The 16,480-nt window shown below is 48.3% G+C and overlaps 1 protein-coding gene across 1 annotated transcript; it reads left to right on the forward strand.

Moving 5' to 3' along the window:
* The first annotated feature begins 6,511 nt into the window (after window positions 1–6,511).
* On the forward strand, window positions 6,512–16,275 carry LOC111148741 (prospero homeobox 2). The gene is made up of 5 exons (XM_022505532.1): window positions 6,512–6,517; window positions 7,218–8,582; window positions 12,565–12,672; window positions 13,973–14,167; window positions 15,603–16,275. The coding sequence occupies exons 1-5, from the start codon at window positions 6,512–6,514 to the stop codon at window positions 15,786–15,788; spliced, it is 1,860 nt and encodes a 619-aa protein (XP_022361240.1). The 3' UTR covers window positions 15,789–16,275.
* The last annotated feature ends 205 nt before the right edge of the window (window positions 16,276–16,480 follow it).

Genomic DNA, 16,480 nt, shown 5'->3' on the forward strand with positions numbered 1-16,480 from the left:
GATTTTCTCACTCTCTACTTATTATAAAATAATGTTCTATAAACTCTTCCTAAACATGATTTTTTAAAAAATGGATACATAATATAGCATCACATAGATAGTACCTTATTTATATTCAACCCCCATTTACTCTTTAATTGCGGGATGTTCATTTTTTGACATAAATCTGTGTGTCTGGCATCATTTTCTTGATTTTACTTCTTAGACAAAGAACCATTGACTCAAGTGGTATAAAAATGTCTAAGTTTTGTAATATATATAAAAATATTTCCCCAAAATACTTACTCCCAAATATGAGAAAATGAGCCAGCTTGCTGAGAATCAGAGGTATAAAGGGTGAGATGATATTTTCACCCATCGTATTGGCAAAGATTTAAAGGACTGGCAATACCCAGTGTCAATGAGGATAAGGGGCTGCAGGGATATGTGTTGTTTTATAGAGATGTTGGTAAGAAAGAAAACTGGCTATTTAGAAGTATACACACAAACAATGCAATGAATACATCCTTATAAATAAGTCCATCAGAGAAAGACAATTACCATATGATCTCTCTGATATGAGGAATTTGAGAGGCAGGGCAGGGAGTTGTGGGGGGTAGGGAAGGGAAAAATGAAACAAGATGGGATCAGGAGGGAGACAAACCATAAGAGACCCTTAATCTCATGAAACAAACTGAGGATTGCTGGGGGTTGGGGGGTAGGGAGAGGGTGGCTGGGTGATGGACATTGGGGAGGGTATGTGCTATGGTGAATGCTATGAAATGTGTAAGCCTGACGATTCACAGACCTGTACCCCCAGGGGCAAATAATACATTACATGTTAATTTAAAAAATTCAGTTAATACAGAAATATACAGAGTAGAAATGGAAAGTTCTCCTGTCCCTCATCTCCACTACCAATCAGTTGGTACATTTCTGGAGGGCAGCTGAACAGTGAGTATAAAAGTCTTACACATGCCTAGTCTTTGACCCTGAATTTCAACTTCTAGAAATAGATTTCTAAGCAAAAAGCAGTCTAAGTTCCCAGAGATCTAGACAAGACTGTTCATCCCAATATTATTCACGATTACGATAGTTAGCATTTATCAGTAATTTACTATATGCCAGGAACTGGTCCAAAAACTGGATCCTTTGCAACAACCCTATGGTAACGGTAGGTATTAATGGGTATTTCCACGCTACTGATGAGAAAGCTGAGGTACAGAGAGGCCACCAGTCTAGTAAACGTTCTAGAGATTTAAATCGAAGCAGTCTGACCCTGTGGTTCATACTCTATTGTCTGTATTGCTAGACTAGCGACAACATAAGAAAAAAATCTGTCTGATCAAAAGGGAATTTATTAAATAAATTATGATACATACTTACAATGGAATGCCATCAGATTTCACAGTGTTGTAGATGGATACTCATGGACATAAAAGACAAAAAAAGAGAAGCCATAGGACTATGTATTTATAATTCCATTTAAAGAAAATTTATGTGATTAGGAGAAATCATGTAAGTTTATCTGTACACAGAGAAAAAAAGTATGGAAAATAATGACAAACACCAAAATGTTAACTGTGACTTTTTTTTCCCTAGGAGACAGCTTTATTGGTGCCTTTCTTTTTTTTTTTTCAGTACATTTCTATATTTGGCGAGCAAAACGACCCTTAATTGCTTTCATCATCTAAGAAACACAGTAAAGCTATTTTTAAAGGGTTGTGGCAATGGCTCTGTCATCAGTGAATGTGAGTGCGCTGCTGGTTAATTTTTAAATAGAAAACATTGCTGCTTCATGCCACACCCAGGTAAAGAGCTCTGGGTGGCACGCGGACCCAGCACGCAGGCTTCCTGTTTCTCAGCTGCCCAGATGCAGAGTTTCCATGATTGTCCTACAGAGATGGACGTCATCATCTCTGGGCATCTAACCACAGCGGGGGCTGGCTGGATTTCTAGTTTCTGGCCTCAAGACATTCCCGCTGGCTGTTGCTTCATTGAGCACACCGAGTTCTTCTCTTACCTCCATAGTTCTGCCTTCTGGGGCACACAGACTACATGGAACCTCAGAGAACAAAGCCTTAGATAAACCACAAAGGAGATTTGGCCAAGCTGGTGGCTTTATGCCCTATCTATCTGTCTATCTGTCTCTGTCTTGGCTTTGCTCCCTGTAGATGCTAGAAAGATCTGAAATAATGTATGTCTAATGAAGAGACAAAAATCAGTCTATATGAAGTACACACAGAAAATTTATGCAGCTGCATCAGCGACCATCGACTTGGCAACCATTGGAAGCCAGGCAGGCACTAGCTGGGGTCACAGTCTGAAGGTGAAGAGACAGAGCGCCCAGGTGGCTCAGTCAGTTGGGCGTCTGCCTCCAGCTCAGGTCGTGACCTCGGGGTCTTGGAATGGAGTCCCACATCGCATCAGGCTCCTTGCCCAGTGGGGAGTCCGCTTCTCCCTCCCACTCTCCCTCTGTGCTCTCTCTTTCTCAAAGAAATAGATAAAATCTTTAAAAAAATAAAAAATAAATAAAGGAGAAATGACATTGAGTACTTCGGAGAGGAGGTGACATTTCATTTGGATTTTGGAAAAGGAGTAGGTGTTCGTCAGGTAAAAAAGTGAGAGCGGGGCCTTCCAGGCAGATGGGACCAAGACCTGGACTCGTAAAGGAGCTTGGCATGCTCAGGGAGCACAGAGCCCAGGATAGCTCAGTGGCAACGCTTGCAACGGGGCACGTTTCAAGGACAGTGGCTCCGGAGGAACTGAGACCTCTCTACCTTCGATTCAACAGGCCACTAGCAAAGACTGATTCCATGGAGGGCCATAAGCAGACCCGTGTTTTAGAAAATTAATGCTGATGCCAAAGTTGCTGATGGAACAGGGATAATCGAAAGGGAATTTCCACCGGCTCCCACCACCGCAGCCACCCACCTGGCAGCTCTTGTCCACGTACACTGCCTTCCCCCACTACCATGGGGGAACCAGGGTTTTGCTTCTCTAAAATCGATCTCTCCCCTGGCATCACATCTTGCCCCATCTTCCTACGCAAGGACGGGTTCCAGAAATTCTCCCCCTCTGGCCTACATTAACAGACTCTCTTTCTACAGCATCACCATTAGCCTACACATATGCTGGCGTTTCTTCTATCTTGAGATCCCCTCTCTTCACCCCATTTCTCCTTCCAGCCACGGTCCCATTTCTCTCCTCTCTGCAGAGCTCCTTGAAAGAGTTGTCAGAGTTAATGTCACCAATTCCTTCTCTTGTCTTTTGCCTTAAATCCACTGTGACGGGGTTTTTTCTCCTTGCATTCCACCAAAACTTCTCTGATCAGGCTCTCGGATGCCTCTGTGTTACTACCAATCCTTATGTGACTTGACCTCTCCCTGCTCCTAGAAACACTTCCTTTGCTTGGCTCTCAGGAGCTCCCACACCCCTAGATTTCTTCCTAGCTCACTGATTGCTCCTTCTCATCCTCGACTCGTTCCCCTTCTACCCCAGCCTCTTTATGTTGCTGTGTCCCAGGACTCGGACCTTGGCACCCTCCTCCCCTCTGTGTACATCCATTCCTTGGTGAACTCATACACCTGCCTGTTGACAACCATCAACCTTATATTTTTAGCCCAGATCTGTTCACTGAGTCCCCAGGCTTCCTTATCCAACTGCTTTCTCAACATCTTCATTTAGATGTCTCATAATTATCTCAAACTCAACACGTGCAAAACAAAGCTCCTGAAACTCCTCCCCAAACCCTCTTCTCTAGAGTCCTCCTGACACAGCTCGTGCAATTTGGTCCTTCAAGTCACTCAGGCCAAATGCTTTGGAGTCATTGTTGGTGGTACTTTATTTCTCTTTGTGCTCCAAATTTGTTAGCAAATTCCAATCTGTTAGCAAATTTCATGGGCTCCACATTCAATGTACACCCAGGATCTGATGTAACTTCCCGCTTGCATTACTACCGTCCTGGCCCAAGACACCTCCTCTCCATCATTACCCTCCAGGTCACTGCCTAGATGCCTAGAGGCGGAGAGCATCCTAAGGCTGTTTCAACCCTTGCTCCCCACTCCCAGCCTATCCTTCATCCAAGAAAGAATGATCCTTTCAAACTGAGTCAGGTCATAGTACTTATAACCATCCAGCGGGTCCTCATTTATGTCAGAATAAAGGCTGACATCTTCACAGTGGCCAACGAGACCCTAGCACAATGGCCTCCCTTACCTAGTATGTCATGACATCTGGCTCCCTTTGCATGAATGTTAGATCCACGTGGGCAGAGGATTTGGTTATCAACACTCGATCCACGTTTGTTGAATGAATGAATGAATGAATGAATGTAGAAGCACCACAGGGAGAACAGGCTAGAGGATGGGCGACCATCACGAGGTATTGGAATTGTCTAGGTGAAAAGCCCAAGACCCTGAATCAAGAAAGTGTAATGGGAAAAGCAAGGTGGAATGTAGTCCAGAGCAATTTTTTTTTTTTTTGCCATAAATGATCAGGCGTGGTAACCAAAATCAGTGTTGAGGATGAGAAGTCAGGGAGGAGTCAAGGAGACTCGCCTGCTTCCAGCTTAAACAAGATCGGTAGTGTGCGAGGTGAGACCGAGGGGCAGCTGCGGAGTTTGGGCTTGAAAATGTTGAATTTAAGCAGGAGGTGTTCACTCAACAGTTAGAATAATCATAACCAATCTCCTCTTCTTTTTGGAAGGTACTTAACTGAAAATATATATAGTTTGTATTACTGCGAGTCTCTCTTGGTTAAAATATCAATTCTGCCAGTTCAGGGATCATTATTAGTTAGAAAGCACGCAATGCGTGTTAATGGATGACCCAGGTATGCCTAGCAGATGGTAAGAAAGAGCTGATGTAAAAATCGCTTTTTCATATTATACAAATAATATATATTCATTGTCAAATGATTACAGGAAGTTAACAAACGTGTTTCTCTTCAAGAGGTGGTAAACCATCCAAGCTGTTGAAAAGAATTTAGCGATACATTTTAAAATGTACATTAATTTGGCAAATGATCTATTTTATTTTAGTAATTTACAAATGTCTTACTCAAAGCAAAATCCTTCCAATGATTCTGACCCAAGAACCTCCCTTTCAGCAGCATTTTCCCCATGATGGCTGAGCAGCTGCCACCACCTCCCACCCTCCGCCCTGGCGCCCGGAGCAGCATGGCTCACGGAGAGCTTGTCCAGGACTCTGGTCTCCCGGCAGATCCAGGTGGAGGCTGTGGCCATGTCCATACAAGAACCCAGAGGCTCCTGAAAAGCCAACTTTACCCAGGGTAAAGAACTCCAAGTAAGCTTCAGATTCAGAGTAGGAAGGAAACAAGCAGTCTCTCTCCTGCCAGCATTTGTGCAAGCGAAGTAAAGGAGAGTGGAAATTTCTGGAGGAAAGAAATTCATTTACCTCTTATAGGAAAGGAAGCATCTGCTTGACCGACAGAGAAGTCAGTCTCTTTTTCTCTTTTTAAAGATTTATTGATTTGAGAGAGAGAGAACAGAGGGGAGGGTCAGAGGGAGAGGGAGAGATAGTCCTCAGGAGAGCCGGACCCAGGGCTCCATCTCAAGATCCTGAGATCGGGACTTGAGCCAACACCAAGAGTCAGACAATTAACTGACTGTGCTAAGGAGCCCCGAAGTCAGCCCCTTATATAGGTCTTTCCATCTCCAGGGTGGCAGCTAGAGTGTGGTTGTGTCAAAGGATTTAGAATCTTAGTGGCTAAGAGCCAATCTCAACCTCACTGAGCCTCAGTTTCCTCATCTGTAAAATGGGTGAATGGCACTGACATTCAATTCAAGTTTAGCACCAGGTGCAATGAGGTGGCATGGACAAATGTTCGGTAAACTTGAAGTGCTTTAAACTTGCTATCTGAGGCCTCCTGATTCAAGTACAGTGTATTTTGATACTTTGTGGGGGGAAATAACAGCTTTAGGCAGGCTTTCCTAAAATAGTTCCCCGCTTCTTCCCACACCCGCATCCCAACTTACAGCCCCTTATTGCACTTTTCCTTCTTAGCAGGAATCACGACCTGGAAACAGACGTGTTCATTCCCTCTTCCCCTGAGGGACAGCCAGCCTCAAGAGAGCAGGATTCTGCTGGTGCATCACTGTCTCTCTAAGGCCCGGCGCATAGGAGGGGCTTAATAAACAGTCGTTAAACGTGAACAATGAAGGCAGAATCTGATTCTTCCGGGAGCAGGACAGCTGGTTCTCAAACTTGGGTTTTCGGGTTTCAAATGCAGATTCCCTGTCCCACAGAGGGATTCTGACAGTGCAGGGCAGGTGGGGATTCCAGAATTTGCTATTTTAAACAAGTGCCGGATTGGGGGCAGGGGGTGGGGGGGTTGTGGTGTAGACACTGAGAAAGTTACTCTGAATCAGATAAACCTTGTTTTGACTCCAGCCTGCCACTTACTTGTGGTATGACCTTAGGAGGATTACTTAACTTCTCTGAGCCTGTTTCCTTATCTCTTAAGTGAGAATGACAACACGCTCAGGGAGTTATGAGAATTAAATCGGGTAATGGATGTAAAGTTCTTGGCACAATGCCAGTGGTGCAGTTAGCTGCTGCTATTACAATTATTATTATTATTGTTATTATTATTATTATTCTATTGTTATGCCCTAGCAAGAGAATTTCTCCCTGAAGGGTCACTCTTAGGAATGTTTCTTTTTTTTTTCTTTTCTTTTTTTAAGATTTATTTATTTGACAGAAAGAGGGAGAGAGCACAAGCAGGGGGAGCAGCAGACAGAGGGAGAGGCTCCCAGCTGAGCAGGGACCCCGATGCGGGGGTCAATCCCGGGACCCTGGGACCATGACCCGAGCTGAAGGCAGATGCTCAGCTGACTGAGCTACCCAGGTGCCCCAGGAATGTTCTTATAGTAGGATCCCAACCAGCAGCGCAGCATCACCCAGGAACTGGACAGAAATACAGAATCTGCCCCACCCGAGCCCTGCTGAAGCCGAATCCGCACTGTAACAACCTCTCTAGGTGCTTTGTTTCCACCTTCAGGTTTGAAAAGCACAGCTCAGAATCACCTATGCTGTTGTTTTCTTCCCGTCTCTCATTCCAGAGTCGGCTCAGGTTTGTAAGCTCTGGCATCACGGAGTCTGAGTCCTTGACAGCTGCTTCTCATCCTTCTGAGTGCAGAGGTGGGACATCCCCCGCCCCAGGCTCGCTCTGGGTACCCCTCCCGTTGAGGACATTCGGAAAAGGGACTCCCTCAGGGAGCCACGGCTCTGAGCAAGTGTCTGTTTAGCCAGGAGCTGGATCCAAACTCTGGCTTGCTTCCTCCTCTGTCCCAGGCTTGCTCCCGCCTGCCAAAGCCCTGTATGGAAGGTAAGAGAAGCCCAGCCCCCCGAGAGAAGGGCAGAGACTCCCCCTTTGCCTGGAGCCCCGGCCCCAGCTCCAGCTTCGCCGACCCTGACTGGTTTTGGGATGAGAACATCCAAGCAAAGAGGGCCAGGGTGGAGACCATCGTCCAAGGCATGTGCCTCTCTCCTCACACTCCGGCTCCGGCGCCCGGCAAGGCCCGAGCCAGGGACGGCGCCTGTTGCCCAGGGAAGGCCCGGGAGCGGAAGAGGAAGCAGAGCCTTCCCATGCAGCAAGGCCCCCTGAAGCCAGGCCCTGCCGGGGAACACGGCAGCCGGAAAGGGGGCCCTCGGGTAAGAGAACAGCTCCATCAGCTGAAGCAACAGCTAAGACATTTACAAAAGCACATCCTGCGGGCTGCTGAGCCCAGGGACACAGCCCAGGACCCAGGGGGCTCCGAGACAGACAAGGGCCCTCTGAGGGCACAGCAGAGGAATGGTTATGGACATAGGCCCCAGGCTCTGGACAGTGACCACTACCAGGGTTCCCGTGGGGACCACCCCAAGGAGAAAAAACACAGAGCCTCTGAGGCGGAACACCAGTCTGAGGAGCCCAGGTTCCTTCCCTGTGGAACACAGGCTTTGCTGGAGATTCTGAGGAAAGAACTGACCGGGGCAGTGTCCCAAGCTGTGGACTCAGTATTACAAAAGGTACTGTTGGATCCACCAGGCCACCTGACTCGGCTGGGCAGAAGCTTCCAGGAGCTTGTGCCAGAGGGGAGAAGTGAGCCCTCACCTCCTGAGAGAGGTGCCTGTAAAGACCTATTTCCTCTGGCCACTTTGCCCAGGAGGGCCCAGCCACAGACCGGGGTCCTGTTGCAAAACTTCTCACTGGCCAAGTCTCTGGACCCTCCCAGGTACCCTGTCTTTCTGAGGATGATCCCCACACCCTATCAGGGTCCCCCAGCAAACTGTCCTTTGACTGCGCCTTCCCATATCCAGGAAAATCAGACTCTTGGCCAGCTGCTGGGTCACAGACCCAGTGGTCACTGGAGCAGCAGTCTTCCCCACGACTCAACTCCCCAAAGTCATTGCTCCTCAGAGTCCGGCCTGCGACCGTGGGGAGCGGTCAAACTGCGGCCATCGGTTCTGAGCCAGCAGCAGTACGCCTTGCCCTTCGCTTCCCCCTGTCTGGAAAGACTGCCCGTTCTTCCCTCGGTGAAGATGGAACAGGGTGGCCTGCAGGCTGTCCCCGATGTGCTGCCTTTTCCTTCAGTCCACATATCCTTTACTAGAGAAAGAGGAAGCCTGGAAGGTGAGGGGAGGTGGGGACAAATAACTCCATGGCATTAAATAGCTTTGCTTTCCCGATGGCCTCCTTAATGCTTGCTTCCAGGCCCTCCTTCCCTGTGGCTCAGTTACCAGGTTCTGACAAGAGGGTGGCGACCTTCTGGCATTTAAGGATGCTGGGAAAGTTCATCTACCTTCTTGTGTGATATACTGGATTCTACCATTATTGACTCTTTCCTTTGAGTCTGAAAGAGTTTCATTTGTTTGTAAACTCAGAAGGGCTTCCAAAATAGGATAAATACCCAACGGAAGGAAAAACACCATAATTTGGTTGTCAGCAGCCTGTACGCCTAGGCAAAGGGTCGAAGGAATGACCTTGTCTGACGCCCGGCTTCCCAATCTCTTGGCTCCGCAGGCAAAAAAGCCTGCATTGTCCAGATAATTCATGGGAAAGACATGAGGGACCTGAAACTTCTGAGGCAGATGGAATAGGGGACAGTTTCCTGAGGGACTAGACCCAAGAGGCAGCTGGGAGGGGTAAGAAGCCTTTAGTTTAAGGAACAGCTTCTAAGCGGCAAGTGAGAGGACTAGAACTTGGGGTCTGGGCATCTGGTGGGATGGCGCCGGCATGGGGAAGGCTGAGGGGCCCGGGCAGGTCTGTAGGGATCTGGATCTTACTGCAATCCTCAGGCAGACCCCACTCTCTCAAAGAGTGCTGCCCAGAGTAACCCTCCCTCAGGATATTAATGGTTGTTAAGTTAGGGAAAAAGCAGCTTGGATAAATACTAGATTATTGCTACTGGTTATTTAAACACTGGTTGTTAAATACTGGTTATTTCTATTACTGGGTAGTTTGACTGCGGGACTTCTCAGAGCCTTTAGCATGCTGATGTCCTATGTGAAGCTCTAAGAGGAGAAGGTCTGCAGCCTCAAACGCACGTGAGGCAAGATCGTCTTCCAGCAGTCGTCCTTGCAGCGCTAAAGCTCCTGACATTAGATAGGATGTTGCTTTTTTAGCGAGCGCAGCTCACACCGCTCCTTCTCACGGGCGGCCTATAATTGAGTCTCCAGAGGTCAGTGCGTCCGTGGAGCTGCATACCCAGGTGTGAGCAACCTGGGAAGCTGTATGAAGGGCGACAGGACGGGGTGGGGACCCGCTCAGGGCCACACGGCGGCGGGCTCTTGTGTTCTAAATACCACGAGCGCCCTCTTCTGGTCGCAGGTGTTGGAAACACGCCTAAAGCTTGGACACCGCCTCGCCCTGCGCAGGCAGGCAGGCAGGCATCCAGCAGCTCTAAAACCAACGCAGGAACACCTCGCCGGCCACTACTGCCTCTCAGGCAGCAGGAAAGCTTCTTGGAGGTGTAGAGAGAGATCGTCAGGAAATCGCCCTGTGTGGCAAGGCCCACCTGTCTGGGCCTTTGGTAAGAGGCCACTTGGTTAAAATTAGGGCCATGGTGGAAGAACCTAAGGGACCCAACCCCAGAGGTTCTTCCCTTGGCAGGGCAGATGCTGATACTTCTCGGGCGCCTACTGTGTGCCTAACCTTGCCCCGTAAAATGAAGACTGGGCTCCGCTTTGGGAGGTTTGGAGGCCCAACCGCGGGTCCCGGCTGCATGGAATGGTTTGGGGCCCCCAGGCGGCATTCTGGTTCCCCAGCTGGTCCCTCATTCCGGTTGCCTACACTCCAGCATCAGCGATGTGTTCTTCTGGGCGGCGACAGCCGCTAAGAGCAAGCTACTTTGAAGCGAAAAAGAACGTTCACGTTCGCACCCCGCCCGACCCAACAGGCAGAGCAGGCGCGGTGACCAGACGGCAGGGGGCAGCACCTCCGCGCGGCGCGCCTTCCCGGTGGCCGGCAGGGAAGCGGCAGTTCGCCGGGACCGTCCACCACCTCTTAGCCGCAATTCTGAGACTCGAGAGCCCTGAAAATCCCGGTGATGTCTTCCCCCTAAGGCTGATGGAGACGGTTTTGGCGGCAAAGCCTGACCTGCACTGATCGGAGGCTGTCGATCGACTATCCCACTTTGCTGGGGAAATCTGTATTGGGTTTCGCACTGCTGCCGCGGACCCCGCCCTGGCCCTAGGCTGACCTATGGCAGATGCACCGTGTGACCCTTACTCGGGAACAGATTCTGAAATCTGAAGCCCATTTGGCCCAGCGTTTCAGAGAGGAGGCTGTGGGCTGGTGTGACCCCACCATCTTCAAGCCTCCACTCGAGATCGAGAGGCAGGGACAGAGAAGCAAACTAATCTGCAGAAAGTCCCAAGACAGACACCTGCGGAGCCAGGGGTCACACCCTGGGCACACGCTTTTACTACTACGCTTACATTTTAGAAATGAGGCCCAGAGAAGGTAAGGGGCTTGCCCCTAATAGGTGTCCGAAACTGGGTCTTTGGACTCCTAAATCCAGCCTTCTTTCCACAGCGTTTGTGAACCTTTAGGAAGGATAAGAAGTGGGTCCAACGAGGCCCAGGCAGGGGTCCTCTGGGCAGCCGCCTGGGAGCCATGGCCAACTGTGGCTGTAATTCATTGGTCTCCTTTGGCTAAACTGATATATCCCTACTGAGAAGTCTTCATTGTCCTAAAGGTACAGCTCTCTGACCTGAGCTCCAACATGACTCTGCGTAATGCTTCTCACCCAGCCCCATGCCTGTCCCCGGGAATGCTATGAGTTCTTATGTAAGAATCTTTATTTCCCTCCCACGCTGGCATTAGGCCGCCACACCACAGCTCCCTGCTCTTGTTAGAGGAGAAGAGATCTGTCTCAGAGTGAGGTATGGGTTGGAGTATAACGGGTTCAGGTTGACCATCTAATCACTCATTCATTCTTTCAGCCAACAATCATTTATTGAGCACCTACTATGTTCCTAGCACCGGGCTAGCCACGTGGGATACAAAGAGGAAAGGATAAGGTCCTTGCCCTCAAGGAGCTCACAGTCTAAATGGGGAGACACACATGCAGTAAAATTTCCAGTCAGGCCATTGCTACAACAGAGGTTTGTACAAAGAGCCTTGGTAGCCCAGGGTAAGGAAGGCCTAATTCAGCAGGGAAATATTTCACAGAGGAGGGGTGTCCAAGCTGAGCTGGGCGGGGTGAGGGAGAGCTCTGCCAGGCACACGGGGAACAGGTGCAGCCGAGAAGTTCAAGCTTCCGGAGCCGAAGCAAACTGGGATCTTGCCCGTAGGCTGGTTTGTTGGCTTAAATGCTGCCAAGGGAGCTATGAGAGCAGAACGGGGGCTATCTAGTTGGTTTGCCTCCTTTTACAGATGGGGAAACTGAGGCAGAGAAGGGGAAAGAAACCTCTACATGGGGTTTTGAAATCTGGGACAGACCTGCCATCTCTTCCCATTCTATTTTTTTTTTAAAGATTTTATTCATTTATTTGACAGACAGAGATCACAAGTAGGCAGAGAGGCAGGCAGAGAGAGAGGGGGAAGCAGGCTCCCCGCTAAGCAGAGAGCCTGATATGGGGCTCAATCCTAGGACCCTAGGATCATGGCCTGAGCCGAAGGCAGAGGCTTTAACCCACTGAGCCACCCAGGTGCCCCTCTTCCCATTCTATTCTGAAAGTAGACATGCACAAAGTATGACAAGCTGTATTTGATGTCGTATATGCCATAGAATTTTACACATAAATTTTTTTTAATTCTGAAAATTTACAGTATATATATGCTATTCAGCATCTGAAAAAAGATTTTTTTTTTTCCCCAGTAAGCTCTAGGCCCAACCTGGGTCTTGAACTCAAGACCCCAAGATTGAGAGTCCCATGTTCTACTGACTGAGCCAGCCAGGCACCCTAAGAAAAAGCTTATCTGATCAGACTTGCTAGAGACAGAAAAATGGAACTAATACACCATTCAGCTAGAAAAAATAAAATAGAAACCATAAGGAACAGGACAATTCATTATTTGGATAAAGTGATACAATTATTTGATAAACTGATGTTATTTTCCTTGACGCTGAGATAAATCCAGGAGGGCCTAAATCCTGGTCACTTGAAGAAGGCCAAACTGATGTTTTTCTTCACACGCTACCCCAGCTCCAACCTCTTGAAGGCTTACTTCCCTGATGTCCAGGTAAAGTCATTCCTCACCTCTGAAAGCCTCGCAAAACTCCCAAGAGGCAGTGGGTTTTGGCCAGTGGGAGGCAAGTCCTAGGTCATCATACGTGCCCCTCAGGTCCCCTTCATGTTGCTGCTGGAATCAGTACAATTTCCAGTCCTGGGGCTGAGAATCTGCATGAATAACCTTGGACCACAAAGGTTGGGTATCTGAATTTTAAGATTTTGAGCCGTAGATATACCCAGAAACACATGGGGAGGGAAGGTAATGGCATCTTTGGCCTCGTGTTTTGTCTCTGCTGGGCAGACCACGAGAAAGGAAGAATATATAGAGTCAGGCACTGTCATGTTTACATCCAAAGTGCTGGATTTCGAAACTGAAGGTGCGCAGAGATCAAGCATGACAATAAGGAAGAGAAAGCTCTGATGGTTTGAACCAGACCTTGCCTGTTCCCATCAAGTTTCTGAGGGCCTCCTCTACCGTGGGTGTTAGGATAGGGTGGGTAATACTTTGTATCTACATCTTTGTGTTTTCCAGATCTTTCCCTCATATTCAGTTGCTCAGCTGGCCCCTGCACCACACTCTGATTTCAATTCATTCTGCAACTCCAGGGTGGCAATGAACGGCTCTCTGCTCTATACCCTTATCCCTTCCTTTCACCCTTGACCTGGCAGAAGGCTCTGGGGCTGCCATGTAATCTGCCCAGGTGCAGCGGAAGCATCTGGCCTTGACCCCAGACTCTCCCAAAGTTACCCTAGATACCATGGCAAGTTTTTCATGGGTTAAAAAAAAAAGGACATAAATCCAGTATATCAAAAACAGTATTTTCTAAGAGACATTATAGCTAATTGAGATTTTTCTGTATACAAGTGAATAGACTAGGAAAACACTGTGGCTTCTTTTTTTTTTTTTTTAAAAAGCCCTTTTGCACAGACCCGTAGCCCTGGGGCTAATAACACATCCTGTGTTAATAAAAAATAAAATTTTTTTTAAAAAAGAAAGCCCTTTTGGGGGTGCCTGGGTAGCTCAATCAGTTAAGCATTTGACTCTTGATTTCAGCTCAGGTCATGAACTCAGGGTTGTGAGACTGAACCCGGGGTTGGGCTCTGCACTAGGCATGGAGCCTGCCTAAGATTCTCTCTCTCTCTCTCTGCCCCGCGCCCCCCTAAAAAAAGAAAGCCCTTTTGAATGGTGGTTGAAGCCATCCTCACTAAGCCCTGTGTTGAACCGGAAGTTGACAGTTCTGACTCTGAGCACCTCACAGCAAACGTGATGTTTTTGGCAAAAGACCTGATGGACCCTGTTGTTTGTACAGTTCAACCGCTGCATAACCTCCCAGATGATCAAGTGGTTCAGCAACTTTAGGGAGTTTTATTACATCCAGATGGAGAAATTTGCCCGGCAAGCGACTACAGATGGTGTCACAAATCCCAAGATGCTGGTGGTACTCCGTGACTCAGAGCTTTTTCGAGCTCTCAATATGCACTATAACAAGGGAAACGATTTTGAGGTAAGACCATGTACTTGGATCCCATGAGGTCCGATGAGTGCCTTCCCTTCGTGATTGAGTTTTAGAAAAGATCCCCTTCTGTGTCTGTCCTTAAGTCACTGAGAGCTGGGGGCAGCCTGGGGCCAATGTTTGTATCACCCACAAAGACGAGACTCAACATCTTCTCTGAGGCAGTGGGTGGCTATCAGAAGATGAATATACAGGCGGTCTTCATTCTGAAACTAAAACAGAAGTTGACCAGATGTTGTGCCGTTTTAGATCTAACACTCTGCAGTGAAAATGCCACAGCTTGTTGACCTTTTCCCCTTAGCGCCAGGAGGCCCACAACTAAATGCCCGGCTGTGGTAGCGCCTAGACTTGGCCCCCGTTTTCTTTACAATTTCTGTTCGTTTCATCATTTGGTTCTTTATTCTCACTTGGACAGTTTTAATTGTGGGCCTTTCATGGCAAGTCACCTCAGATCCTTTCTTTCTGGAAATACTGAAATAAACAGTAGTCAAGGCTCTCGGTCCTCTGGGGATCTCTGTGAAGGCACACTGGTGGCACCTTAGAGGTAAAGCATCAGTCGAGGGTGAGCAGGTGGCCTAGATGTCATGGATGAGAACCCCTAATGCAGACACGCATGTCCTGTGGGCAGCTGACAGCTCGGCTGGGTTGGCCGCCCGTTCTGGAGGTCACTGGCTACACTTCCCTCGCCCTGCCTTTCTCCTTGATTCGGATACCTCTGAGAAAGGGAAGAACTGTTGGCAGCTACCAAATGTCTGTCAGGATATGTTTGGAAACCTAAGCCTCCTTTCTGAGGCTCGTAGGGGAAAGGGCGTGTGGGTGGGGCACACAGTGTGCATTTGGCACGCAGTGGTGGCAAGCCCTGGGCCAGGCTGAATTTGGAGGACTGTGGGACTCCCCATCATTTATGGTGCCAGTCTGCGTGAGGTCCTGGAACACATTCTTGAGTCCCCCTTCAGCCTCGTGCTTGGCTTTGGAAGCAGGAATGATTCCAAGTCTTTTGGATCCAGTCCCAAAAGATAGTGGGATGAGGTACAACAGCTGTAAACTTGGGCGGGGGATGCCTTTCCTCATTAGGCACTAAGGGAAAGCATATTAAAGATCTTTGAACCACAAATTTAATTTCAATTGGAGTCAAGAGTTTCCCACTTACTAAAATCACCACCATTAGTAGAATCAGCTCCTCCTACAAAGGGAGTGTCCCTAATAGGCTTTTCCTAGGGGTGTCCGATGGGGACAATCATTTTAAGGTTTGAAGTTGATGAGAGAAAGCGGGGGATTCTTAGGGCTGCAGAAATCGAGAGCCAGGAGAGCAGAGATGCTCTTATCAGCCCACTACCCAAGGAGCAGTCAGCATCGAGGTCTGCATGGCACTGGGTCTCCTCGGCCTCATGTCTTTTCTTTCTTGTGGGTCTCTCTGGGAATGCAGGTCCCAGATTGCTTCTTGGAAGTTGCCAGCTTGACGTTACAGGAGTTCTTCAGGGCTGTCTCCGCGGGGAAAGACTCAGATCCTTCCTGGAAGAAACCCATTTATAAAATTATTTCGAAACTGGACAGTGACATCCCAGAGATATTCAAATCTTCCAGCTATCCCCAGGAGCTGTTTCGGAATTAAGATCCCACAAAGTGAGGAGCAACTGGCCAAGGTTTCCTAGATTTGTCTTAAATGACAGTCAGTATAGTTGTAGTCATAGAAAAAAAAGGGGGGGGGAGCATAAGGAGAACCCCCCACAGGTAACAATGGCCATTTCTGATCTTTATTTCCTTTTTCAGAATCCTCAGAGTCTTAAACCTAACCATAAAATATATCAACCAAACGTAATGGTGTGCTGGTAGCATATTATAAAAGGGACACAACAGTTTGCAGTTGGAACTGAAATCTCCACTTCATTGTTTCCCGGTGTTGGGACCTTGGGACCTTGCAAGCATTCTGCACCTGCAAAGCCAGGTCGTGAGGACGAAAAGATATTCTGACCTCAAGGCCTCTGTGAACTGTTACTCACTACACAGGTGTTAGTTTTCTCCCCCTTGGCTTTCAGATGAAGTTATCTCGTGTGTGTGTGTGTGTTTTGTTTTCACACATTCCCAGTTCTAGTTACCTATTTATTGAGCTCCGCCTGTTGGCTAGACAACGTGCAAAGACATTATCTTTAAGCTTTCCAGTTGGAAAAGGAGATGTTATCTTCATCTGAAAGATAACCGAACCCAAGTTGGAGAGCTGTGAGGCAGCTTGCGGAAGTATAAGGCTCGGGCGCTTGGGTCGGCGGGGATGGTCAGGAGTCTGGAGGAACCCGAGCCCTTCTGATG

The sequence above is a fragment of the Enhydra lutris genome, unplaced genomic scaffold (genome assembly GCF_002288905.1).
Source record: "Enhydra lutris kenyoni isolate GAN:26980312 unplaced genomic scaffold, ASM228890v2 scaffoldscaffold20, whole genome shotgun sequence".
Classification (NCBI taxonomy): Eukaryota; Metazoa; Chordata; class Mammalia; order Carnivora; family Mustelidae; genus Enhydra; species Enhydra lutris.